General features: G+C 33.1%; 1 protein-coding gene across 2 annotated transcripts; it reads right to left on the bottom strand.

Annotated features, from left to right (window-relative positions):
- Nucleotides 1–593: 593 nt before the first annotated feature.
- Nucleotides 594–27,405, bottom strand: LOC149771179 (N(G),N(G)-dimethylarginine dimethylaminohydrolase 1-like). Of its 2 annotated transcripts, XM_089948779.1 has the most exons (6): nt 27,060–27,405; nt 18,034–18,136; nt 17,263–17,459; nt 15,832–15,963; nt 10,519–10,666; nt 5,903–6,039 (listed from the first exon to the last, which is right to left on the bottom strand). In XM_089948779.1, the coding sequence occupies exons 1-5, from the start codon at nt 27,336–27,338 to the stop codon at nt 10,529–10,531; spliced, it is 849 nt and encodes a 282-aa protein (XP_089804905.1). In that variant the 5' UTR covers nt 27,339–27,405; the 3' UTR covers nt 5,903–6,039; nt 10,519–10,528. The 2 variants fall into 2 exon arrangements, with proteins under 2 accessions (XP_089804904.1, XP_089804905.1); XM_089948778.1 differs by lacking the exon at nt 10,519–10,666 and having other exon boundaries at nt 594–6,039.
- Nucleotides 27,406–27,733: the final 328 nt, after the last annotated feature.

Below are 27,733 nucleotides of genomic sequence, written 5' to 3'. Positions count from 1 at the left end.
ACAGTTCGGAGAGTTGGTTATAAAATCTGGTCACCATTTTAATTTCTAATATACTTTAATCAAAGGATAAATTAGTGAAGATGACCATCCATCGGTTTGTATTCCAGAAAGCCCATTCTATGGCATAATGAGTAACAATCATGTCAAAATGTATGTTCCCATATCATACATCCCTTCACTGAATGTAAATTTTCCAGGCAGAAATTTATATTTCTTTCCAAACAGTTTCATTTTACATATAAGAATGACATGCTGCTCATTACAATTTACAGTGTAACCACAGAAAGCAATTATACCTACCCAAGTTTTCCAGTTAAACTGACACTTTTTAGGTTTCAAAGACACTGTTAAACACATTCTTGGTTATATCAAGTAAAGAAAATGGTAGCTAGGTACCTTTCCCAAGGACAGAGGCAGTCAACCTGATTTTGGCCTGGGTGGGTACTGAACCGATTGTCCTTTGATCATAAGTCTGTTGCTTAACCAACTGAGTTACCATAGGTTCCCACCTAAACTTAGCAATATAATTCTTAACTATATAAACCATTTATGATCCCAATATTTTGTATAAAAACAAAATGAAGACAGACAGGTCTAAATGTACATGATCTTTATTTTTGCTAAGTACTAAGTTAAAAACAGCTGATCAAGAATAACATTATAAAAATATACTTGACATAATCAACAGGATAGTGTGATCAAACGTTGTATAATCCAAAAATACCAAAAATGCATTTTCTGAAATGTCAAAGATGCATATTTATTACTATAGCAGTGCACAAACATCAAGTGCATAAGCTTTCTACAGTCTCATTTCATTACTGATGTGTAAACCATGGCAACTGACTTAAGAAAAATGGAGAATGCTCTAACAACTCATTTGATTATCTATTTCTGTAAGATCTGATGTCTGTTCCGTGTCAATATGATTTATTATACACAAGGTCTTGATCACTTGACCAAGAAAACCAAAAGCAAGCTTTAGAAAATGATATCAAGTAACGCAAGATTCTCTCTGTATTTCACAAAGTTATAGTAAAATAAAGCAGCAATTGGGAGAAGGGATCTTTCAGAGTGAAAAAAATTGACACTACCAGGTTTAGTTCTTGTGTCCACATTTAAGTGTATTGTAAAATTGAAACTAGTTTTGTCAACTAAGGTACGACTAAAACAGGTTAAGAACTGGAACAAATTATAACTTTTGATATTTGTTAAAAAAACAAGGGGCACAAGATAAAAATATCCCCCTCCAAAAAAAACCTAAAATTTGTATTATGCAATTTGTTCAGTCATCATTAAACTACTGCATATAAAATACTAACTTTATAATCATATAAATGCATGTATTTTTTGCTAGATATTTTCTATTCAATTTTTCTTTCCAAATTCTAAATACACTATTATTCAGATATAAACTGTATACAGTAAATTATACTTGACAACAGATCATTATTCTTTAAGCCAAAGTTTCTTCTCTGCACCAAAATGCAAATGACTGTTCTGTAAATAGTTTCAAATATTAATCTCTTTGAACATTCAAAATATTCATAACTAAATCTGTAGCATTTGTTGTGAAAATGAACTCTAATCAATCCAATTATCAAACAGACCACACTTTTTGTGATTTTTGTCATCTCTAGATAAATTATATTTCTGATCAAAATGAAGAAATTTATCACCATTAAAAGATTTGTTTCTTGCTAAATACACTGTGTCATTAACTGAAAATAACACTGTTGCTATGTAACCAGATTACTTAGTAACCACTATTCATCATCACCTTGAAGTATGTTACAGATGATTTTGAGATGTCAGTTTAGATAATACTTCTTAGAAATGCCAGCAAAACCAAGGAATTACTCAGTGGTATATGCATTTTGAATTTACCACTATGAAATCAATGCAATTAAAAAAAGGTCATTTATTTTGATCACTAAATTCTAAATACCCAAATTACTGCTGAAAGCTTATGAGATTTTGTCAAATATTTTAATTTCAAAACTGTTTCAGTCTGATAAAAGACCAAGTACTTCAAACAACATTTAAAAGTTCATGAAAAAGAGATATTTTCTCAAACAAGTTTAAAATAAGTGATAGCATGATTAGGTACAATAAAAACAAAGACTACTGAATGAATATGTGAAACAGGATATATATTTCTAAGAAGAAACATCAATTGTTTCATTTAAGATTGAATTTAAAGATTTTCAAAGCCATGATTATATCATAAATTTTCACAACACCAAGTGTAGAAAAAAAATGTTTTTATAAAAAAATTGTGACATGTATATACATGAAAAAATGTACAAATCTGAGGTGTCACGTCGATATTCACAATTCAGACAACATAAATTTATGTGTGTTTAGGCACAATATCTTTAAAACAACATTCATGTTGAATTACATCTTTATACTAATAGACACACACACACAGATATATATATATATATATATATATATATATATATATATATATATATATATATATATATATATATATATATTGATGTGTATGTGTGATTGTATGAATCTATTATGGAAAATATATAAATTATTATTATATGAAATGTATTCACAACTGTAAAAACAACTTTCTGGACCCATAAACTTCAGATTCAAAATTAATGATGTCCAACAATGTATACTCTTGTTTACAGAAAAAGCCATATCTGTAAATAACAGATCAAGGCCCTATCTTTAAATCATAGATCAAAATTTCTTATGATGTAATTGTAGTGAAAATGAATAACGGCTGGAAGTTCCTAAGAATATCATGTTCTGGTTTTTTAAAAGTCATATATTCTGCTGAATGGTTTATTTGCTGCTGAATGCAAAAATAAATTCTTCCCTGTACAGCTAAATAACTGAGAGGGGGAAAAAAGACTACAGATACCTATCCTGAAGTACATCTCCTAATTTTCTTCAAGTTACCGCAAGTGAACAGACCAGAGGTGAACTTATATATGTCTTATGTTCTAAGACCAGACATAAACTGAAGCACAAGCACATTTCTGGTAATGTGATGAAACAGTCCATTATTTATTGTATGGGACATCAATACAACTAAGCTGAACATTTTCTTGGTTGTTGTTGTTGTTCTAGGGTTTAACACCATTTTTCAGCACAAGATAGGCTATACATGGCGGCCAGTATAACTGGTGGAGGAAGAACCCTGGAAAACCCAGGGACCTACGAGAAGCTACTGACAGGCTTTCCCCACGTACCCACGCTAGCCGCATTTTCTTGGTAAAAATACTCCCTCTATATTGGCATGGAGAGTTACTTCAACATAGGTTACACTTGTATATGAGGACATTCAAAAATACTGAAAATCTAACTGGATATGAGATGTCGGCCCCAGCCAAATAATGATTATAATAGATTTCTCTTTTGGCATAATTACTCCAGGATTGTCTTGGATACTGGAAGAACTCTTTCCATCCAAAAAAGTTTGTTTATTTCTCAGTGAAGTTGTCAAGAATTTAATTAAAAGACTGATAATGACTGGAATCTTAAAACATTACACAACATATATATATGCAACTGGAAAAAATATATTGTAAAAGGTTCAACAATATGAATGCATACATATAAGCAAGCCACTATTTAGTATGAGCAAATTTAAGATGGCATAGCAATGTTGATAAAAAACAATTGTGCCTCATTTTGTTGTAAGTATTTCACTGAGAAGATTTTAAAATTATGATCAGAACATTTGCCCTAAAAATTATTATTAAAACTTGTAATTCTAACAAAAATCGGTAATTAAATAATTTGAATATAAACACATCTTAAAAAACTAAAATTCACTGAAGATTGCTGGCCAAGTCATCCAAAAATGAAACTGTTGATTACATTTTTGAAATGCATGATCATACAATTGTGTTTTTTCTTTACTCAAATCTAACAGAATTTAAAAGACTAATTTCTAGCAGGTACTCTTCAAAAAGCATTATTACCTTTTCAACATGTGAATTATTCCACTTATAGTGGGCAGAAGGACAGAACATTGTTTAAAAGACTCAAAATTTAAGGTAAAAATTCTGAACTAATTCAAGTCATTACTTCATGTTCTTTAGCATCCTTCTATTTCAAGACATTGCAACTGGGATTTGTTTGACTTATGAGCCAGATTACACCTTCATTTCTTCTCTTTTACATTACCACACTGCTTTTATTTGTTAATAATAGGGACTGTAAACTCTCTTACTTTAACCAGGAATTTTCTTGTGTAATAATCTAGAACATTGCAATAGCATTGATACATCTATAAAAATCTGACATGGGAAATATTTAACCCACTCTGTTTTAATTCTCTGACTATATCTAATAATTTTTAAATACAACCAATGCACTGAAATATTCTAACACCACCTTTTCTTACTGATGTAATCATAATTTTTCATATCATGGAGGGCACACAGGGTTGTAAAATTCCGGTAACCATTTCTCACAATCATTGTGGCAGGATATTTACCAGACTAATATTAAACCAATTTTTTCTTCTTCTATTGTCTTCAAAAAAACTCCTAAAATAAGAGCAATAAAACGAGATGAAGCCAGTGTGATATCACTTTTTTTTTAGTTACTCAGGAAGAATCATTCATTTACACTTACTGATAATAATGCTGATCAAACTGATAACAAATTATAAACTAAAATCCTCTTCTGTAATGCCATAAGGATATTTAAGGATGATTATGACCAAAATAAAATATAAAACTGCCAACATTATTACTATATCCATTATTAAAAAGTACAAGCTAAAGAAAATTAAATGCACCAGTTAAAATAGTATATCATGAATATACATGAGTTTTATAATCAATATAAGCTCCTATTAACATGCTGATTCATTGGCAGAAAGTCCTGAATACATGGCTATTTATTGCTGATTATTCAAAAACAATTCCAAATTATTAAGAAGGCCTTCTTCAACAAAACCTTATATTGAGCATCTAAGTTGCGGTCTTATAAATTATGAGCCAATATCCTTGTTTTGTGAAATATGTGGTTATGAACTTCCACTGGTCTCCAGTGTTTTAAAAGCTTATGCGCATAATTTGTCCAGGAGGATAAAGGTTGAAAAAATTATAACCATTTCTCATGGTATGGGAACCAGTCTGAGATTTTGTTGTACCATAAAGGTTGCTAACTTTAAGTTATCAGTGGAAAAATGTACTATACAGTTTTAAGTATTTTCCAAGCTTCATTTAACACAAGTTTACTACAGCAATTGCAATTGTTTGCCATCAAAAATAGCCATGCTTTTCATAGCATATTACACAACCCCTCCATCAACACACCTTACTCCTTGTAATTGTCCCTCACCCACCTTATACACTGATAGCAGTCACAACTAAAAATCCATTTTTTTATTTCATCTTCATGCTATAATTGCATATATAAAGTTTGATTGGTATTCTTTCTTCTTAACTGCCATTACAGTTTAAATTTGTTAATCTGATCTTTGACCCCTTCCCTGACAATACTGCCCACTAACGTGTAGGGATAATTTACCATAAAATCAAGAAATCTAACCATAAGACATACATGCAGTCATTCGAAAAGATTATTAATCTATGTACACATCTAGAAAGAATCCTACAGTGCATGAAGAGTTTATAATCCTTTAAAGACATAAATTTCAAATCCATCAAGTAGGTGATACAAAACAAATCAACATCACACTTTATGAAACAAATATGAGATAAACTCTACCTGGCTGACACACGAACATCAAGTATATGTATGCATTATCTGCGATATGAATCAACATGTTAACGAGTCTATCTCTACCATGAACAAGAATTATATGCAAATGATCCCCCTGTAAGAGAGTGATACAGTGGAAACTTATTTCAAAGTTTTGAGTGTAGAATAGGCATCCATATCTGCATCAGCAAGATTCGAGGTCACTTTTTTGTACATCTTCTGCTTGTACAAGAGTAGACACTGGCTGGACAAAGTTCCTCGGACTTTCTCTATCTCCAAGATTGAGACATGATGCTTTGGGTACAGAATCTTCTCATCTAGGATCTGAAGGTATACAAAAACTAATGAAATTCTTCATCATTTATAAGAACCCCAACACTATGAATTACAGCTATAACAAACGTGTACTTGTGATCCACTGTCTTAACTATCATCAACTGAATACTCCAATACACCAAGCAATATGACTAAATAAAAGATGTTAAATGAGTGTACAGTTTTTAAATATCAAATGTTTAACACATTGTTTAATACAAGATGAATAATGTTTTCATTATATATTAATTTATTTCTATATTAATTCATTATTGTCAAAACTGTGCAGTATTTCATCTTATCATACTGGGATTTATTTCTCCATTAATTAACAGAATGTTGAATTATTATATATTCAGTTTTCATTACTTAACATTGTCAGAATAGTACAGTATTTATCCACACTGCACTACTTGATACTATACAACATACGTTGCAATTAAAAATAATCCCTGAATGTGTCAACGATTTTGTCAGTACCTCTCTTTGCTCCATGCATTTTTATAGCCAAACAGGTTTAGTTAAGAATAATACCTAGACAAAGAAATATCATTACAATATAAAAGTTACATTTGAATGGAAAATTACCAACTCAATTTATCAAAGCAATAATGCATTACTAAAGTAATGCAGTATAGCAAGAAATTTTTATAATTTCTCACAAATGTAGTTACCTATACATGCTGCTGTCACACTGTACAAAACATACACAACATGCCACCAAGTTTGCTATCTGTGAACATGTGAATACTTTTAAAGTACTTTGTGGTTTATTTGCATTCAGTTGACTTCATCAGCTAGAACTAACAGAAACTAAATTAGTTTGCATCAGGCAGTGTTATCATTTCATTACATAATAAATTGAGAATTGAAAAAGATCAACCTATCTGGTTTAATATGGTGCTAAATAATGATACTTGTCCACTGATTAAATTGGTGCTAAAAAAATAATGATACTTGCCCACTGATTAAATTGGTGCTAAAAAATAATGATACTTGCCCACTGATTAAATTGGTGCTAAAAAAATTGCCCACTGATTTAACAGGGTGCTAAATAATGATGTTGGCACGCTGATTTAATATGATGCTAAATAATAATGTTGGCACGCTGATTTAATATGATGCTAAATAATGATGTTGGCCCTGTCGTTTAAAATGGTGCTAAATAAATAATGATGTTGGCCCACTGATTTAAAATGGTACTAAATAATGTATTGCCCACTAATTTAAAATGATGCTAAATAAAAAAATGATGTGCCCAATTATTTAATATGGTGCTAAGTAACAATGGTGACCCACTGATTTAAAATGGGGCTAAATAATGATGCTGACCACTGATTTGATATGGTGCTGACTAAGTAAAAATTTCAAAACGGAATGGAGAACAGCATCATGATTTGATAGCAATTTTTGTCATGCATATGACCATGTCATGAACTTACTCAGCATCAATATGCAAAGCAAATAGTTATTGCTTGTAAAACAAATAACTGACATCTACTTCAATTACAGCAGAACTCTGATTATGCAGCACCCAAGTAACTGTCAGTCTCTGATAGCCGTCAGTGCAATTTACATAAAAAATATTAAAAACAGGTCCATGTACATACGTAGATATTATGATTTTTTGATGACCCGGTCTATTGTAGGATACTTTTAATGTAATTATTCCATTATCTGTCGATTCTCATGGTCTCTGTCCTGCACCCTGACAGATAATCAAAGTTTGACTGTACATGTATTAATTACAGACACACATTACAAAACAAGTTCGAAGATATTTGCACAAGTACATGATCATGTTAATAGAACACAAACTCAAATATTTTACCCACCCCAAAACCCTAAGAAATCATTCTAAGACTTTTTATTCTGCTGATACAGATTCAGTAATGTCTTAACATTCCCCTACTATGCACTGTAATTAGTAATCATAACATTCCCCTACTATGCACTGTAATTAGTAATCATAACATTCCCCTATTATGCACTGTAATTAGTAATCATAACATTCCCCATCTATGCACTGTAATTAGTAATCATAACATTCCCCATTTATGCACTGTAATTAGTAATCATAACATTCCCCATTTATGCACTGTAATTAGTAATCATAACATTCCCTACTATGCACTGTAATTAGTAATCATAACATTCCCCTACTATGCACTGTAATTAGTAATCATAACATTCCCCATCTATGCACTGTAATTAGTAATCATAACATTCCCCATCTATGCACTGTAATTAGTAATCATAACATTCCCCATCTATGCACTGTAATTAGTAATCATAACATTCCCCATTTATGCACTGTAATTAGTAATCATAACATTCCCCATCTATGCACTGTAATTAGTAATCATAACATTCCCCTATTATGCACTGTAATTAGTAATCATAACATTCCCCTACTATGCACTGTAATTGGTAATTATCAGTATCATGATCTCTTACAGCACTTTGTTGTTATTGATTTCATAATCTCTTACTATGCATTGTTTGAAAGTATTAAAAATCCTGAAAATCTCTTAGAATGCACTGTTTGTATCTATTACTGTCAGCAATTTCTTACTACAGTTATGTACTGTTTGCCTTTACTTTTGTCATATAAATCTCTTACTATCAGTATGCACAACTTCTAATTATAAATGCTACAACAGTCTCTTACTATGTATGGTCTGTAAATGACAAAATGCAATTTCCATCTTTTTCAAAATGAACTTTGACTAATCTGTACTATTCTTGTCTGATTCTCAAAGAAAAAGCAAACCTTTCTGTGCATTAACATGGCTGTTGTACAGGATACTTAACAGTATCTGTGCATTAACATGTCTGTTGTACAGCATACTTAATAGTGTACCTGTGCATTAACATTGCTGTTGTACAGGATACTTAACAGTGTATCTGTGCATTAACATGGCTGTTGTACAGGATACTTAATAGGGGCCCCCGAGTGGCAGAAAGCAGGTTCTTTAATAATTTAACTTTGTATGAATTGAGAAGGTAAGGACAGTACATTTCTAGCATTAAAATACTTTCTCACAGTAGCTAAAATCTATATAAGCAACTAGACATTCTGGTCATATTTTAGCATTGTGGGCAAACTGAATACACCCACAACTTGGATTTGCAATTGGTATAAAATTCATAGCACAGCATGGAGTCTTCAGAGAATGGTAAGAATACTAGGTCAACATTACAGTGTACTGAAAGTATTGTGAATTCATTTGGGGTTTTTGGTGCAAATATATTATATATGCATTTTTCTCATCCATTGTTAAATCTGCTGGTGTGGAAGGTGATTTTGTTAACTCCATAAATGGATCTTTGTTCTCTGTTGCTTCCATATGTGGCCTTCAACAACCACAAAGTCCATAAATATTGGTATCATACAGTATAAATAAAAGTGAAATTGCAGTATTGCACAAGTTCTTTCTTTGTTTTTGAATTATTCTATGAAACAAATTGAGAAAAAAAACTGAAAATAGAGCACTAATAGCAAAACCATGTGTTTGATATTTTGTTTTAATTATTCTTTCTATGTACAACCTATCACCTCATTCTGATTAGGGCAGCTACTGTACCATGTGTGTAACAGATTGAAAGTCTTCAGATGAAAGTCACAAAACAATGAAAATGTATCATTAGCCATATGTTTATTATTATTCATTGCTCAAGAAATCAAACCAAACACGAGGACTTCCAGGTAAACTAAAATTTCATTAACTGTATTACAAGTTTCCAAAATAAAGACATCAGATGGCAACAAACTCGCCAAGGAGAAAGAAAGAAAACATTCAGAAAAAAAGATGTGAAAAGTGAAAGAAATTGGTCTTTGTATGAAAAAGCAAAAATTTCAATATCAAGGGTTTTAACTCAATCCACAATGAGATAGCATGTTTACAAAAAAAGCTTGTTAACACTTATAAAAAAACTGTCCCCACTAAATGGCTCCACGTGTTTTGCTGGTTCTAATAAATTATGTGATTTATCAAGGGCATATAAGTATACTAATTACAAGTTATATCTATTCCATCAACTGCAGTGTACATGTAATAAGAAATACCAAATGCAGTTCTGTAAGTACAGTACATAATGCCTGCCTTTTTATAAGAGATAAATAAAACAACTACTCTTCACTAGATAAACAAGATTCCATTCCAAAAAACTGAACAAAACTTGAAATAATTTCAGAAATATCTTGGTAACAAACTCAGCTAAATTACCAATATCCACAACAAACTCAAATCTAACCCACAAACAGTTTTCCAAATATTTATAGAAATCCTGTACTAGAATATTTCCAGAAAATAAATATATTCTAAGAATTCGTTCTGGTGAGGTAAAGCCAAAAAGGATGCAAACATTTTAAGGACAATAAACAAAAGCTGGAACATGTGCATGCCAATACCAATTCATGGTAAACCATTACAACAGACAGGCATTACTTCCAGACCATGCAGAAAAATAAAATCGTGTCCAAACCTCATCATTCTTATTGTGTTGTGATTATTTTCTTTGGGTACCTATTGATATATATCAAGAGAGCTAATGCAGAGAGCTTTCCCCGAACTTTGCTTATCTCCTGCAAACCGACCTCCATTTTGGGGCCATCAAGTATATCTGTTATGGCCTGGTAATTAAAGGAATATGACATACAGTACATTAAACCTAATAATGGCATACAAATAAAAGGAAATATTCAGAACATTAATCAAGCTCTACAAGATAAATTACTGAACATGAATTTTTGTTAGACAGGGTGTCAAGACAGAAAAGATAAATAGCATTATTTTGCATATCATGTCTGTGTAAGCTTCAACACTGTCGCATGCAAGACTATGTGGCCGCCAATCCAACATTATGGTTGCTTCCACATTCTCCAAAATTCCCCCTCCCTCAACCTCAAAGACCATATCATGCCCTTACCTGTACCATCAATCATATTATGAAGTAACATATTACACTCAAATTAATTCCATCATCTCAATCTAGCTTACTTGGCACATCCCTATTTATTTCATTACACGTCAACCTCAATAACTTGCACACATCGCGGTCCAAAAACATAGACCGCACTATAAGCGAGGGCATGAGTTACAGTGGGACCTCCCAAAAATCAGTTAGACAAAAGACATTCTGAGAACCGTGGGGTTCATGGCTATTATTTAATGACTGAATCATTGTTTCATAATCGTGTTGAGAATAATTGTCAAAAAAGTGCTTTTTCTGGTGAAGTGGCCAACATCTGAAATATTGATAACATGATTCCAACTGGTTTCAACAACCAACACAGTACCCAAAAACATTTGTGTATTACATCATGTCTTTTGGTTTTTGTTGATTAGGCTGGTTCCCACTGTGGTGTTTAATATTTTTTAAGAAACAAATAGTCTACGAAGCAGGGAACCAGACTAACTGTTGATACACTACCAAATAAGATTTCTTTTATAAAAAAAGCACAATTTTGTAAGACAATCATCTACATCGATACTCAGTTTTTAAATTGTTGCTTAGTAAAATATTGATGCTATGATTTCATTGCAAGTAACACTGAAACTTATCATCCTGGACAATATCTTGATGTGCGAATTCAGGAATTCCCTGAAACTCGTTTTCCCACAATGGTCTGTATCTGTGAAACAAAGCTATTTATTTTACGAAGTTCTCATTTTGCTTTGTTGCCTCACTGTCTTTAATCACAGTTATGATTTACGCATAAGTTTATTTAATTAGATTGCATACACAGTAACATTTACTACAGTGTTCGATTGATAAACTGAAACGAGTTACCTGACATACGACTGGAACTGCTGGTTCTTAAGCATGTAGGAATTGTATGCCTTTTACCTTTTTTGTTTATTCCACCTTCTTTGATTCAAAAACGCAATTAACGTGACAATAGAAAAGAAGGCCCACTTTTTATTTAAAGCAACAATACAAGAAATATTTCCGTTAGTCCAATATCAAAACAAAATCAACACTTAACTAGGTTCTCAAGAGAAATGCTCGCAGACATAGCTGTTACGGTAGATTGACATTTTATGTTTAATTACAAGAGGACACATTGCATTTATGATGATTACACTTAAAAGGACGTAAAAGATTGAAGTAGAACACAACTTTCAATTTATACAAATTATTTAATTGGTATTTATTTATCGAAGTACTGCCACCACTAGGCATAAGTCAATGAGCATATGTATAAAATGATTTATTTATCCCTCTGGACTTTTAACATCAATTACTGCTTCAAGTTTTCGTATATAACACTTTGAGCTTTAAAAAGCAATAGACTCTCGTATTGCATTTCAAAACACTTTGTACCAGCTGAGACTGATTGCTATGCACAGTAGTAGAGCACTAAGTGCTGGGTTACCGAGCCTGGATCTGAATTCAGTTTTATTCTTGTTAACAATCTCTCACAGTTATATTTATTCAAAGCATTATCAAGCAAATAAAAAAATGTTTTCTCCAGTGGAATCTACTATTAATTCTGGTAATGAAAGAAGAGCACTCTAACTTTGCCCTTTTCATTGTCAAGTCTCTTCACAGACTCTAAAACGAATGTATAGCTTTTTAGCTCTTCGATACACATGTAGCAAAGTTACCCAGTGCAGTGCACTAAAATAGAAAACATGTTACCTGTTCGACTCCATACACATAGGCCTGCCTGTTAACTGTTAAACAGTGCAGTGTATATTACGTTTAACAGCAATTTTAACCATTTTTCATTTTTGGTACAGATCTATTATATATGGAAAAATTTAAGAGAAATGTCCAATCATCATAGCTGTGTAATTATTTTTCATGGTAGATTTTTTTTATGAGCTTTAAAATCTTGAGAGAATTCGTTCACCGCCAAGTCAATGAAGCCGTGTGACCAACTGTAGCTGCCATTTCTCATACTCGAAATTTACAAAAAAAAATTCTGCATCTACATCACTAAGTCATCTGAATTTGATAATTTATAAAAACTAATTGCTGCCTACATCAATATCAGAGCCTTTACCTAAGTTATTGACGCTTTCATAGTTGTGATTCTAATCATGAAAACTTGAGTAAGTACTGAACAAAATCCAAAACCTCCATTTGTGAGAGTGGAGAATATGACCTAGTTACTTTAAAAAGCAGATTTCGACCAGAGCTTAAACAGCGACCATGTGATTTGATGTAATGGTCATTCACAGCAATAAATTTATCTAATAGGGGGTTGTCCCGAAGGTGGCGCTATGAAAACCCCGCTCAAAATGGCTATGTTTACAGCAGGCGTCGAAAAGCACTTATATGCAAATGGAGCAGAGGCGTCCAAAGGCGCTTGCATGAGAAAACAAATTAATTTTTTGGGAGGGGATATACCGAAAACGTGTAATCTGAACACAGATACACTTAATTTAGTGTAAAAAAGCATAATGATTATGCCAAAAGCATAATGGCTGGCATGGATGTTTTCAATAAAGATTTTCTGTTAGCATGTGAAACCACCTGGGAATCAGAAGAGTTAAATTTTTCAAAACTGGTTTTGGGAAAATCACTTGATGTCTTCTTGTTCTGCCTGGATAAAACTTTAGCTGGGATAAGTAATCACTTGATGTCTTCTTGTTCTGCCTGGATAAAACTTTAGCTGGGATTAGTAGAACTGAGTAGAATCCAAGTGCATTTACTACACTTCGCAAGTGCTAAAGTTCAACACAGTTTAACATTTAGCACACCCCAATTATGGATTATGTTTGCCTAATTCTTGACAGTTTAGAATATGTCTCAAAGGCAGAAGGTTTCAATTTTCCCCCGCAAAGGTACACAATGCAGCCTGGATCATAAAAATAATGAAAATATTGTGTTATTCTTTGAAACCTAACTTTCAATATGTCAATGGTGCTAGTTTATACAGTGATGTGCTTTAGTTATCTAGGCATCATTCTGGAGAAATTTCTCTTTCAAGACTCGTACCGCTGAGAATACAATAAACAGTAAATGTGAAATATTTTTAAAAATTTCAGTATGGTCAGACGGTGGTAAACTTCCCTCATGTTCCTGGAATTTTCAAGACTGAAACTTTACTGATGAATTGTAACTCTAGAAATTGGTACCAACAGATATTTCTGTAAATATGTAATTATTTTTCACAAGAAAAATATTGCTAACTTACATTCAAAGAATGTATTCAGTGTCTTGGTCAATTTCCACAAACTTTGAGATGATGCTAGCCACTGTAATCTATTCATACATTGCATAATACAGAGGCAATAGTTGACTGGTCACATTTTAATTGGGGTCATGACACAGAAACAGTCCAGTTCTTTCTGGACAATCAGCAATATTTTCTTTTATGGCAACCCCGAGTAGCTCTAAAGAAATGGGGATTTGACTAAAATGGATTATTTAGCATAAAAGATGGTGGAAATAGAAAATCTTCTTTGGAATTTTTCTTGTTAAGTTTTTTGTGTCAAAAGTAATTACATACTGATAAAAATATCTGCTGGCTTCCTTCTTTGAAATGAAAATGAATTCCAGTTACCTAGGCAGGTAAAACAATGACGGGAAATTTTAAAAACAAAGTTACATTATATCTTGGAACTTCTCTAATGCTTAACTCAAAGATGTGGGATAGCTTGTTGAAAAAGAATTTACCTGCTCTAAAAATACACCATGATTATAGAAAGGTGTTACTCTAAATGTGAATACCATTGAAAACTCTAGGACTACGTGTGCAATTGAAATTTTATCAATTACAAACCTGGTCTCATACAATATATTTATCAAAGGGACCATGTATTAGATGGATTTTAAATTCGCTGACTCTGAATTTGATTTAGCAGGGCAACCTGATGTCTTCGAAAGGTGATTTGTGAACATGTTGGCGAATTTTTTCTGTGGAGAATTGCCCAAATTAAAAAACTGAATTGATAACACTGAGATAAAATTATCTAAAGAGGCTTCCATCTTATCACCCACTTCACAAATGGAACCAAATAAAATCAGCTATGAAACGGAGTACATTTACCAGTGTCCCAACTAAACAGGTATAGCAGACCCAGGGGTGCTGTACCCTGTCACTCTTTGCATTCTACCCTTATTTCTGGCCCTGATTTACACTCTCCTCCATTTTCATTTGTAAGACTACATCCAGTTTTTCTGCCAGTTGGATGGTTGAATTAATAGTAATTATAACACATTACTGTCTATATCATGCAGAGAAAATTGAAGCCAATTGCTTTTTCAATAGATGCACTGAGGCCGCTGACCCATGCTGGCCTGCGTGGGTATTGAACCAGTGACAACATGATTATATATGTGATAATATACCAACTGAACTAATGCAGTACCCTTTTCTCAATATCAAGCCTCTTTAATATCACTGTATTCTCTCTGCACCATTTTTTGTGTACAGTAAGCTCTTTTATTATGTGACATACCAAACATTGACACTTATGAAGACAAAGAGTGTTTTTACTAATGAAGACTGGAATAAAAAGAAAATATTTCTTGAGAAATTTTACCTGATAATAAGTGAGATATGGTTGGCATCAATACTTTTTTTTAAAACAGCAAATGGCATTAGCTGATGACTTGATCATAAGAGCCTTAATGATGATTACTGCTAAAGTTTGATTATATTTTTTTGGGGGGGAGAAGTCTCAACACATTAAATGTCATATTCATATTTCTCTGAGAAAATGTTCATTTTCATTTTTTTTATACAATAAAACTATGAGAAAGGAAAGCAATATATTATGTGCCATATGCAACAACTAAATGAGTCACTTTGTAAAAGAAAAAGTCACAATAAATACTCACACTCCAATTATTTTCTTTAATTTCCTCTCGGGTTCGGTGGATGAGTCTGCCATTCACATATAACATGTTCGCTGCAGTATCAGATTCCATCTTCAGGATCTTGTAGCTAAACTGGGCATTTGCTCGCAGTTGCTGTAAGCAATAAGATTAAAGATGAGCGGAACAGAATTTATAAAAAAGAAAACTGGTCTATATTCCAATATGAAGAGAGTGTGTGTGATCTGGATTTGTAATGTAGCTTTACAAAAAAAAATCAGTCATATCACTACAATGTCTGCAGAGTGGCAGTTTATTGTGATGTCTTGCACTGGGGCATCATGCTGCAGACATGTAGCATCATGTCTTACCCAGTCACATTATCCTTTGGTATGACATGGCTGGTGTGTGAAATGCCTGAAGAAAATTTATAATGAACAATACAAGTAGCTCTTTATGAGACATCCTAGTTGGTCACAGTATAACTGGTACATGTCCACATTTTCTTGTCTTTCTTCATTCAGGAATATAAGCAAGAGAGACTCAGAAATAATTTCCAGGAATCCAACATTCCACAGGATATCTGTTATGACCTTAAACATGGCAAGACACTGATTGCAACTGTCTTGAACAGTCTAGATATTATTAAATGCTGACTTTGATAAAATCTATAATTAAAACTATTTTTTTTGGAGGGGGGGGGATTAAAGTTACTGAACTTGCATCAAAGTATTCTCCACAAAACTGGATTTGAAAAAATTCTATTCATACTTGTTTGTTTTATTATTCTCACAAGCAACTACAGCTTAAAACTCGACAAATCTCACCTTAAAATCAAACCTATGTTGATTTGAGTGTTGGTTCAAGACTGGATATCAGATCGTAGTGGTGCCATTTTCATTTAGAGACAGACATGAGAAGTCTTCCAGAAAAATTATGTTGATACGGCTATCATTTGGAAAACAAGATTTTTAAGATGTTCACCATGCCAATCACAGTGCAAATCAGACGGATACCATTTTCATTTAGGACCAAACAGACCGGATATGACTTATTGCAAATAATGAATTGCTATGGAATCCTTTGAGGAAAAGCAGCGGTGAGATATTGTGGCCTCAACAAGGACAGTTTGGCACCATTTTTATTTAGCATTAACAAGACATCACAAGCGAATATCCAGTATTTATACAATCATTTGTTCAGCGGGAGAAACATGGACAAGAGTTGTGCAAAGAAGTGTAACAATGAAAATTTCAATTAGACAAATTACAGAAATAATTATACTAAAAAAGATCGACTACATTTATTGACTTTGCTTGAATGATTTTATATCCACAAATGGACTTGTTCTATTCTCACATGGTCCCCCAAATTCCCTATCAGGGTAACAAATTTCCAGAGGCAGACGGTCATTGATCCTAAGGGTCAAAGGTTTATAGACAACTCCAATCCTACCTTGAGTACTTCCAGCCCAGCATCACTCGAGCTGATGGCAATAACGTCATTCCCAGCCATGCTGCACAGGCTCTTTAGGTGTAACACTCCCTTCGGCAGATTGACAGGAGTTACAAAATACTCTGGAAAGGCATCTGTGAGGGAACTAGCTCCCTTAAAGTTTGAGAGATTCCCAACTCCAACAAATATCTCTTTTCCTAAAGTATAAAAAAATAATTTGCATCAGCAAGATTTTAAACCAGTAATTTGTTGACAAAACAGAAGCTTCCTATGGTTAACGATGTTCTAAGCATATATACCTTATTTTAAAGTCAACTGAACAAATTTTTCTGGCAACTTATATCAAACATTGTAAGTGATATACATCAATCATTGACAGCGCAGGATAATAGAAACAAAATCATTACAAACAGAGTTATTGGACTTCTCCTGATCAGCCTTTACACATAGAGTTTGCAGATCATGGTCTATTTTGTTTGTTCATACTGATTACATTTAACAAAATGCACAGACCCAGATCTGCCAATGTATTATGTGATGGCAGATTGCAAAAAAAAAATGAAGTTACAACTTCCAATTTTTCTTTAAAAAAAGGCAGACAGCATTTTAATCCTTATTGTAATTGGTTCAAGTCTTACCGATTTAAGAACATTTGTTAAAAAATTACTCCGCAAATGTTTTAAATTTCTTAAACAGAGTAAACGGAGTTTGAAAATAAGTTCTCGGTTAAATTTTAAAAGCTTCAGGTCCTCCTCATTCCAGTCAAAATACCTGTGAATAAAACATCACCGCCGTCTAAAGTTGCTCCTGGATCTTCCATATCCATCACTCGTAGCTTCAGGTCATTTTTCAGTACACGACGAATCTCTGCAGTCTAAAAAGATATATAATTTGTTTTTAACAAAATGATTTAAATTCAAATTCAATTGTAAAACCAAAAGCTTTGAAATCTTCTAAAAGCAAACCAAATGGTTTCCTACAAGTCTAAGAAAAAAGAAGATGATCACTTTACCTCAAAATTACAAGATCTATCAGAATTACTATATTTCTTCCTTTGGCTTGTTTCTTTAAATCATCTTTACAAATGTATCCAAAGAGGCAATGAAACAAGTAAAAGATTAACAGGAAGCTGAGTCTTATTTTCATGTATGAGAATGACATGTACAGTATCCAGAGTAAATTTCATTTTTAAAATTTAAATTAATAATTAAATGGATTTAAGTGTTATTTTATCTCAGTACAACCATAACCATTCATTTAGTGCTGAACATGGATTATAGGCCAAAAAGTGTCTGAAACTCTCAATTACTTAAATGTGGGAACTATCTCCAAAACATTTTCTAGGAAGTTAATCAAGACTGAATTACCAAACTGGAAGTAGCAATATTAATTACAGCTACTCCTAATGAAAGACTTGTGGACTTTGTTATGTCCCTTGTTTTTTAAAACCATATTATTCATCAACGTGTCATGCTACATGCTGAAGGTTTTTGGAATTTTAACCCAAATACCATCTTCACATAATTCTGATGTTCCTTCATGTGCTAGCCCTAACAATAGAATCTCTGAACAATAAAAATGTCGCATCAAACTTTGCATGATCCAACACCTATGTTGTTGTCTTCTCCAGCTTTCGAGGTGGTGAGAGTTCTTAACATGAGAATATTGTTCTTCATAGTATGGCATTAAGAACCATGAGAAATTATTTTTGCCCGAAGACACTTATCTTTTCAAGAGTGGATGAATAAGAATTAAATGAAATAGAAATGTCGTGAGCAATTCCTGTATTTCACCTTTTGACATGATTATCTTGTGAGTGGGTTTAATGTGATTTTACTTCAATGTTGCACAGTATTTGTTTTTTCCTTGTGCTTTATTTTTACCAAACGCATTCAAACAGGGATACAGCAGATCCTGGTCTGCATGATTGAAATGTGGATTCTTGTCGGTATCACTACCCTCTAAGTAAGCAAACGATTCTTTAAGTACCAATATACTGTTTAAATTTTTGCAAAAAAATAATTCTGATTTGAATGATTGTTGATTTGTTTCATCTCTGCAGGCTGTACTGACATGATAGTAACTGAAGTTGGCACTCCTGTTCTTAAAACATCAGTCTTAAAATCCACTCACCCAAAACTCAGAACATCATCAAAATTTGACATGAGAGCTTAATTATAACAAAATGTACCAAGTTTTAAAAACCAAAGGTTAATTCTTTGAGGACATAAACAGATTATCTTGATAAACAAAGGGTGTAACTGGCTCCAATGCCATGAACACATGACAGCTTAGTGCATGGGTTTCAATAACTATGTTAAAACAAAGAACTTACTCCTTTTACAATGACAATAAAATCTGAAAAACAATAATTACTTATAAAAGACAAAGATCTCTTTTGCGCATATGCTGAATGACATAAAAAGTTATTTTATGTTGCAGTCAAGGTCTTAAAAGGTTTCTATCATGACATTATTCTGGTTGTGCAGTTTTTGCCAAAACAAAGGAACATGAACTATTTGATTTACTTTGTATATCCATGACTGCTCCTTTTGAAGACAGAATGGTTAACAATAATGGGGATTTACATGACATTGACACAACAATGCCATTATGGGAATTAGGGACATGTACTTTAGTCTGGTTTACAGTCCGTAAAATGCAATACTACATGTGTACATACTATGCTACCTGCATAACCTGTAGGTTCTATAAAAAATAACCAGTCTCAACTCTTGTTTTGTTTAAAACAAGCCCTTCTAAGTTGCTGTGTTTACCCAGAAAAAAAGGTCAGCTGCCCACTAACATTCCTACATGGTTGTGATTACAAACGATTAAAGAAAGGTTGGAGTTGTTCACGTGTTTTTGCAATGCAGTCATTCATAGCTGTGCCAAATTACTTTGAAAAAAACAGCAGTTTCTAGTTGTTTTCTGCACATGTAGATTGTGGCTGTAAATGACAAGTGGTCACTCACAGCAGAGGTCACTGAAGAGAGATTTTACTGTATATCTCAGTGCCATAGATAAGCAGTTTATCAGTGTATTTCACTCAATTAGAATAGTCAAATTCCAAATTTGTTCTTCCAGTATCCATACCACCTATGCAACCATTTTCCTCTCACTCAAAAGATATAAGTCTATGTATGCACATTTGTATAAACAAACAGCCTGAAATGTCCAGTCCAACTATATTGTCTGGTGCTACATGTACATTATTGAAAAATTAAATATAAAATTAGTGCAGAGAAATTTATTTTGCTTTAGAACAAAAGTAGACATATGTTGCTCTACAACAATACCAAAAAATCTGGAATTTCTAGTTTCACTACAAAATACAGAGGGAAAAACTCATTTTTCTAACCCAAATTCGCATGTGGTCGGAATCCAATTTTTTTGTATCTGGATTTTATACTTTTTGGTCTCAGATCTAAGGCAGACCGGTATGAACTGCAAACAGACAGATGAAGCTTTGCAAAAAGTAGGATAAGATGTGCATTTGGAAAAAAGAGTGGTCTCGATACGAAAATAATGGGTATGTTAAGCAACAACAAAAAATGAACTCCAACTTTTACCATTCTGCTTATGAGCGAGCCAAATAGCCAATGAAAAACGATGTTATTGGAAGATCACCTAGAAGTTGGTGTTTTAAAATGTATTCAGAAATAGCTTTCAAAATGTTTTTCCTACTCGAATTTCAGATGAAAACGACAAAAACCTCCAGGGGTTAATGTGTTAAGATGACCCTTACTGTACATGAATCAAATTTTCAATAAAAAAAGGAGCAGCACTGGGCTTTGCCAATGTCACAAATAGCTATTTTTATTGGCTACAAAATATACCATCAGGCAGTTTCTTTTTGGCAACAACACCTTTGGTCGTTAAAACTTGTACAATCTTGGGTTTGGAGTCTGGAAATTCAGGGGCACCATGAAAGAAAGTATCAAGGATTCAAGGAAGAATCACTTGGATATAAAATGCACTGGAATCAATATATTGTCAAAGAAACAAATCCTGTGTTCATCCTGACAAACTAACTTACCAGTGCACTGTTATATCATAATCTGCGTATCCTGATATCTGGCCTGCGTAATGCATGTTGTCAAAGAAAAGTGATTACCTCTGAATCACCGATCATTAATGTTGTTCCGATTATCGATTATAATCACAAACTGGTTGGTTGAGGAAACCAATATGTTAATCGTTTGTGTGGAAAGGAAGACTTCTTTAAAGCTGTATGCAGAACACAAAGGTTAGTAAAACTCCTATGTAAATGGTAAGCTACAGAGGATTTCCAATCCACTAGTCTGTCTGAATTATTTCTTCCCTTTATAACTTACAAATATAAAGCCATACCATACTCCTTAAATGCAAACTTTTATAATTTGGAAACAAATAGTCATGATTACATGATTTTGCAGTTAACTTATTGAGTTAATAAATTTAAACAATATTAATTTTGGTGATTTATTTCAATTTAAATTTAATAAATATTGACAAACAAGAAATGTAGGTCCTACTATAGTTTCAATGATAGACACATCACAAATGAAATGATTTTGAGGGACTGCAACAGTTTATCAGTTAAATAAAACTGATGAACCACAGAAAGCTGCATTAATTTATCAAGTTGTAGAAACAAAGACACCACAGAAAAATTTAACAATTTTATCAGGTTAAAGTATATATGTCATTAAAAGAGATTACTCCTCTACATTTATTAATATCTTTAATTCTTGAGCAAAGCTATCAGTAACTGATTAAAACTGATTACCATCTGGTTAAGTGAAGCAGAGCATCGATTATGATATTCTGACCAATTCACTCAACTATTTACAAGACTATAAATGCTAAGCAAATGAAATTTAAAAAATGACACAATAACAAATGGCATTTAGCAATTACTTCAACAGTACATTCACCCTTCATTAAAGCAATTCAGCACCAAACTCGAATAAAAGCAAAGAAATCCAACCGATTGTTGTATTTTCCAAAGTGAATGGACGATGTTTATTGTGCTGTGAAAGTTTCCTTCGTGCATGGAAAACATGTAACCTAAGGATAACTACTAATGGTGGTATGAAACAAATTAAATTTTCAATCTTTTGATATTATAGATATCTGGCTGCCAAGTTAATTAAAGGTGGGACACCTCGCAAAGATAATTGCCAAGCTTTTTCATTCGTACATGTTTTTATTTTCCTATGAATAGCCTCATTCCTTTGGTAACCTTGGCAAGATGTTTCCAACTGACCAAAATCTAGACCAATTTAAGTACATGTACATGCTGCATATAAATGGCAACTATACACACACACATACTACTGGCAACAGTGAATATCATGGTGAATTGATTAGTGACATGTGTTTGTTGACAATGTGATACAGATCAAACAAGACTACCATTTTTCTTTATGTGTTATGTTTTCTAATGGCATGTGATCTATACTTGAATTCATGGATTTTTCATCTACATGTACAGTACTTAACGCCTTATGACATTAATGCAAGTTATCAATATACAAGTGTTTCAGACTAGTTTAGTGTTCATGTAATCATAATTTCCATTTTCAGTATAAATCCTACTGCCTGATGACAGGACACCTATTACAAGTTTCACCTGTATAAGAAATTTTATTTTTTTCTGCCCCGCCCCACCCCAATCACTTATTTCTACATCCACTTATATCAACAATATTACCTTGGTCCTGTGGATGTCAAGATAAATGGGGTATTGAACTATGAAAATGACTTTTTAAAACTGGCAAAATATTAAGGTTGATCTTTTCGGCTAAAACTTTTTCAAAGCCATCAACATCCCTCATAGAAATGGTTGACTTATAAGGAAGTATATGGTACATAGCTGTCATCACGTACTAGTTAATCTTTTAATAACTGAATGTCATAAGGTTTTAAGGTGCAAGCAAAGATAAAAAGAAATCAAACGTTCTTTATTTGCATTTAGTTAAAACATGTAATATTATATTACTGTATATTTATAGTAGATGCAGTATTTGTTGTCATATTTTGAGGTAAGCTAAAATATGTCAAATGCAACTTTAATTTTTTAGTCAGCATGCCCCAGGCCAGCTGCCATTTATAAAACTCCCAATAATGATCCATAAAAGTGATTACAGGTATTTCAATTTATAGGTAGGCTCATGTATTATATACTGCAGTGTTTGGTTTTTCCTGTTTATGACAGCAACTAATAATCTGCTCACAGGAGTCACAGACTTTGACACTGATGAATTACCATGTTCACTGATGTTAGTGGCCTTGCCTAAAGGCAGTGCTTGAGAAATGACATGTTATCATTTTCTGCCTTGTTTGTTTCTCAAACTGATGAAAGTTAGTCATAGTTTGGACTAAACAGCTGAGGAATGTTTCTACTAGTCTGGTTATACATGTAACTAATGTAGTAAGTGCCAGTATGCCAGAAGCAAGATTTCATATTTACTATAACAATAAGTAATCCTTTTCAGCAAATACTATTTATTCTAATTAGAATTAGAAGTCATAATGGGGATACTTAATTAGAAGGGATAAAAAGTCATAATGGGAATAATTAACTAGAAGGGATTAGAAGTCATAATTGGGTTAATTAACTACCTTGAACACAAGATTACAGTAGGAATAACCATGCAATCTATACTTATGAAAGAAGTTCACAGTACCAGTAGCAATACTTCCTTTATTAAATACATAATATATCTTTGAATTAAATATGTTTGTGCATTTTTACAAGCATTATCATTAATAAATAACAAAGTATGTCACAAATTTATTGATTTAAATTTATCTTTATTACTAGGATGCTCCATGTGGTTACAGTGATAAATTACTAGTATCTGCAGCTAGATACACTTCACTGAATCAATAGTAAAAAGATATTAAAAAAACAAGAAATTAAATTGGACATGGCACTGAAAAATGTTTGAAAAACCCCAACCAAAATGCATTACCACAAGTACTGTAGAACTTTAATCTGTGCAAGTATCAGTATAGACTGGCAGCTCCGAGATATTCTGCAGATTGTGACCGCTTCAGTGCTACATCTCCTTCTATACAACTAATGGGTCATAACTAAACTTATTTGTTGAAGAAAAAAAATATACAAAATTTTGCTTCCCTAATGTTTCCAAAAGAAAATAAACTTCATGTTGATTTAAAAATGTTTCTATTTTGGGTAATCATTTTTATACTTATAATGCCCAAAATTCACACTCATCTGAATTAGACTAGAAGCATTGTCCTCCAAAGAAGTGTTGAAGTAGACAACAGTGCAATGGAAAAACTTCTAAGTTTGCTATTAAAAACGCAGTATGGTACTTAAATCATACACTGGAAAATGGTTGGGAATGTTTTCTTTATGGTGATATAAGATCTGATAGTCCTACAATGTAAGATAGCCTACCCTGATATTTATGTTGTTTGGGTTGATGTTTTACTTCCAAAGTAAACGGTCATATGTAACTGATAGGAACCTGAGGTTAAATTTTTAGGACTATCTCATAGACTTGGCAGAGATTTACATTTTCCCCCAGATTCAAGTCTAATTGCTAGTTGGACTGTATTTAATCTGTATCTTTTTCCTGATGAAATCAGTTCTGACACAAGCAACTGGTGCATTTAAAGTTCTGCTTATACACATTTCAGTTGGCTGATATGTTAGCTGAGGAATGGTCAAGTCAGTTGCAGCTGATGATGTGATGTGATTTTTATTTTTTACGTAGCTTTAACAATTTTTCAGTCATAGCGCTACGATGTCTGCAATGTGGCAGTTTATAGTGATGTCTAGCACTGGGGCATCATGCCGCAGACATGTAGCATGAGGTCCCACCCAGTCACATTATCCTGACACCAGGCCGACCAGTCCTAACACTAACCTCTTAATGCTGAACGCCAACCAAGGCAGCTGCTATTACCATTTTTAATGTCTCTGGTATGACTCGGCCGGGGATCGAACCCATGACCTGCTGCATCCGAGGCAGACGCTTTAACCACTAGGCCACTGGAGCGGTCAGTTGCAGCTGGAGCATGTTTCTTTAACAAAATAAACATAAAAAAAACAAATACTGATAAAAAGCAATCTGAATGCATTGTTTTGTTAAAGAAACTTATCCAACCTCTAACCTACCTTAGCACTGCATGGTAACCATCAAATTTCAACAAACTTTCTGGTGAACATCTTACAGTGTTGAACAAAGTTTTTAAGTGATGAAATACATAATGATTTAGTTACCATGTACTAATTGGGATTAAACTTGGGTGTAGTCAGTTTTATTCCATTCTTTATTTAAAGAATTAAACGCTGGTGGACTAGTCCTACAATGTAAGACGTATTCACTGACATTTATGTTTTTGGGTGAGACTTACTGTCTAATAATGGCATTATGTAGCATGTTCCATGGATTACTGACAGGGAAATGAAGCAAACTTTTCAGGAATATCGCACATACTTCGCAGCACATAAGGATTGTTTTCCCACAAATTAAAGTCATGCTACTTTTGTCCGACTTTACTTACTCTTTTTTTTAATAAATTCAAATTGTCACTTAAGCAAATGGACCTACATTCAGTTGGCTGGAATTTGATGAAAGATGGAAATGCTGTAATTTACTGAACTGACCTATGTTTCTTTAACAAACCGAATTTAAAAAAAAAATAATATTGAAGAAAGTGTTTAATTAGCTTTGCTCCCTTCAAGATACTTAATCATCTGAACCATTTTCAGCAATCATGGCTTTCATTGCATTCCACCCAACTGAAACTTGAAGAAAAAAAACTTGATTGTGTGAGAATTTGAATTCATCAGAAAAAATACATCAGAATAAGGAACATGACTTTGCTTTGTGGAAAAGCATTGATATGTACCGCCACGAGAGATATTCCTGAAAATTTGGCCTATCAATCCTGTCAGTCAGGAATACACTACACAACGCCATTATTTAGGCAATAATATGTTGCACCCAAAAATATAAATAACAGGAAAAATGTCTTACACCATAAGTCTAACAGTGGACTATAGTCTTAATATACCTCCCCGTTTGTTTGTACCCCCCAACCAATTTAAAAAACGATAATCTTTAATGTGATAAAAAGTGCACACAACTTAGTTTATTCGATCATTGATTTATAATTTCTAACCTGACTGAGTAGTGTGGTACTAACAGTCACTGTTGCATTTCTTTCTTAATGGAAGTTTTCAATATAATAGATGGATGTGCTCGAGATCCATTTCCAGGTCCTGGACAAGTCCATTTTCAGCAAAGGGTTGTGTACAAATGTCATCTACTTCCGATATTGACAATGTCTAAGCAAAGGAAAAGAATGACAACAAATTTGCCTTTAACGTGGATCTAATAAGCAGTTTGAATTCTATGTTCATGTGTGCAATGAGATATAATTCCAAACTCAACGTTATGGTAATTTACAGAATTATCCGGCAGTTACCAAATAGGGTGAACTACGTCATTATGTTGTATGATGGAAATAAACTAGCCCATAGTGTACGCAATATGGTGCCGTGTACTAGTATGGAAAGTCCGTCAAGCATGAAAGGTGCTGGGGATGCCAGTATTAGGGCCATTCTGGTCAGTCAGGTTAGAAATTATAAATCAATAATGACTCAACTGACTTAGTTATGTGTACTTTTTATCACAATATACGTTTTCGTTATTGAAATCCGTAGAGGGGTACAAGCAAATGAGGATATATAGTCAGCCTATAGAATGACTCATACTTGTGTCTTATGGGTGTGTTTTACTTAATGTTTCCCCAACCACCAGTGTCCCTACCTCTCCCTGGCGACTGGTAAGGCCGGGGCGCGTGATAATTGCCACACTGCCGATTATTACAGCACAATCCTCTACAAAACAGCAGTCAGGGTACGCTTCGTCTTCCTGCAGTTCGATGATGTTTATCTCGCATTTTCGCAATGTTTCGATGAACAGCTTGTGTTCCTCGCGAGCTCGATCCACATTAATTTGCTTGTTAGGCTCTTTGTTTCCTCTTTCAGCAAAACTCTGAGGAATTCTGCTCACAACTGCGTAATTAAAGCGAAATGCCGAAGTCATGGCTAATTCTTTTACTTTTAAACACACTTCTTCTTGTGAACCCAAGCTGAAATAAACCCGGAAATGATCTCATTTCCTGGTATAAATGGGCGCGCTTAATTCACAAATTTGACAACAACCCCTGGGCTAAGAGTGCGCTGTCTTGGGTTGCCTACTACGGACCAACTTTCAAATGCCGAATGGTTTTGTTAGAAAAATTGCACTTGTTTGCACCAGTTTCTTAATATATTAACTTAGGAATAATAATAATAATAATAATAATAATAATAATAACATGAAATAGTATAGAGTACATATAAAACACACACACACACACACACACACACACACACACACACATATATATATATATATATATATATATATATATATATATATATATATATATATATATA

The sequence above is a fragment of the Sinohyriopsis cumingii genome, unplaced genomic scaffold (genome assembly GCF_028554795.1).
Source record: "Sinohyriopsis cumingii isolate HCF-2022 unplaced genomic scaffold, ASM2855479v2 utg002078l, whole genome shotgun sequence".
Classification (NCBI taxonomy): Eukaryota; Metazoa; Mollusca; class Bivalvia; order Unionida; family Unionidae; genus Sinohyriopsis; species Sinohyriopsis cumingii.
This window is presented reverse-complemented; position numbering and strand designations above follow the sequence as displayed.

Coding starts and splice junctions, on each gene's coding strand:
- LOC149771179 (XM_089948778.1), bottom strand. CDS start 27,338: ATGACTTCGGCATTTCGCTTTAATTACGCAGTTGTGAGCAGAATTCCT. Junction 17,460..18,033: donor CGGTGATGTTTTATTCACAG/GTATTTTGACTG, acceptor TTTATACTTTAG/GAAAAGAGATATTTGTTGGA. Junction 6,040..15,831: donor TTAAAGAAAATAATTGGAGT/GTGAGTATTTAT, acceptor GTATACCTTCAG/ATCCTAGATGAGAAGATTCT.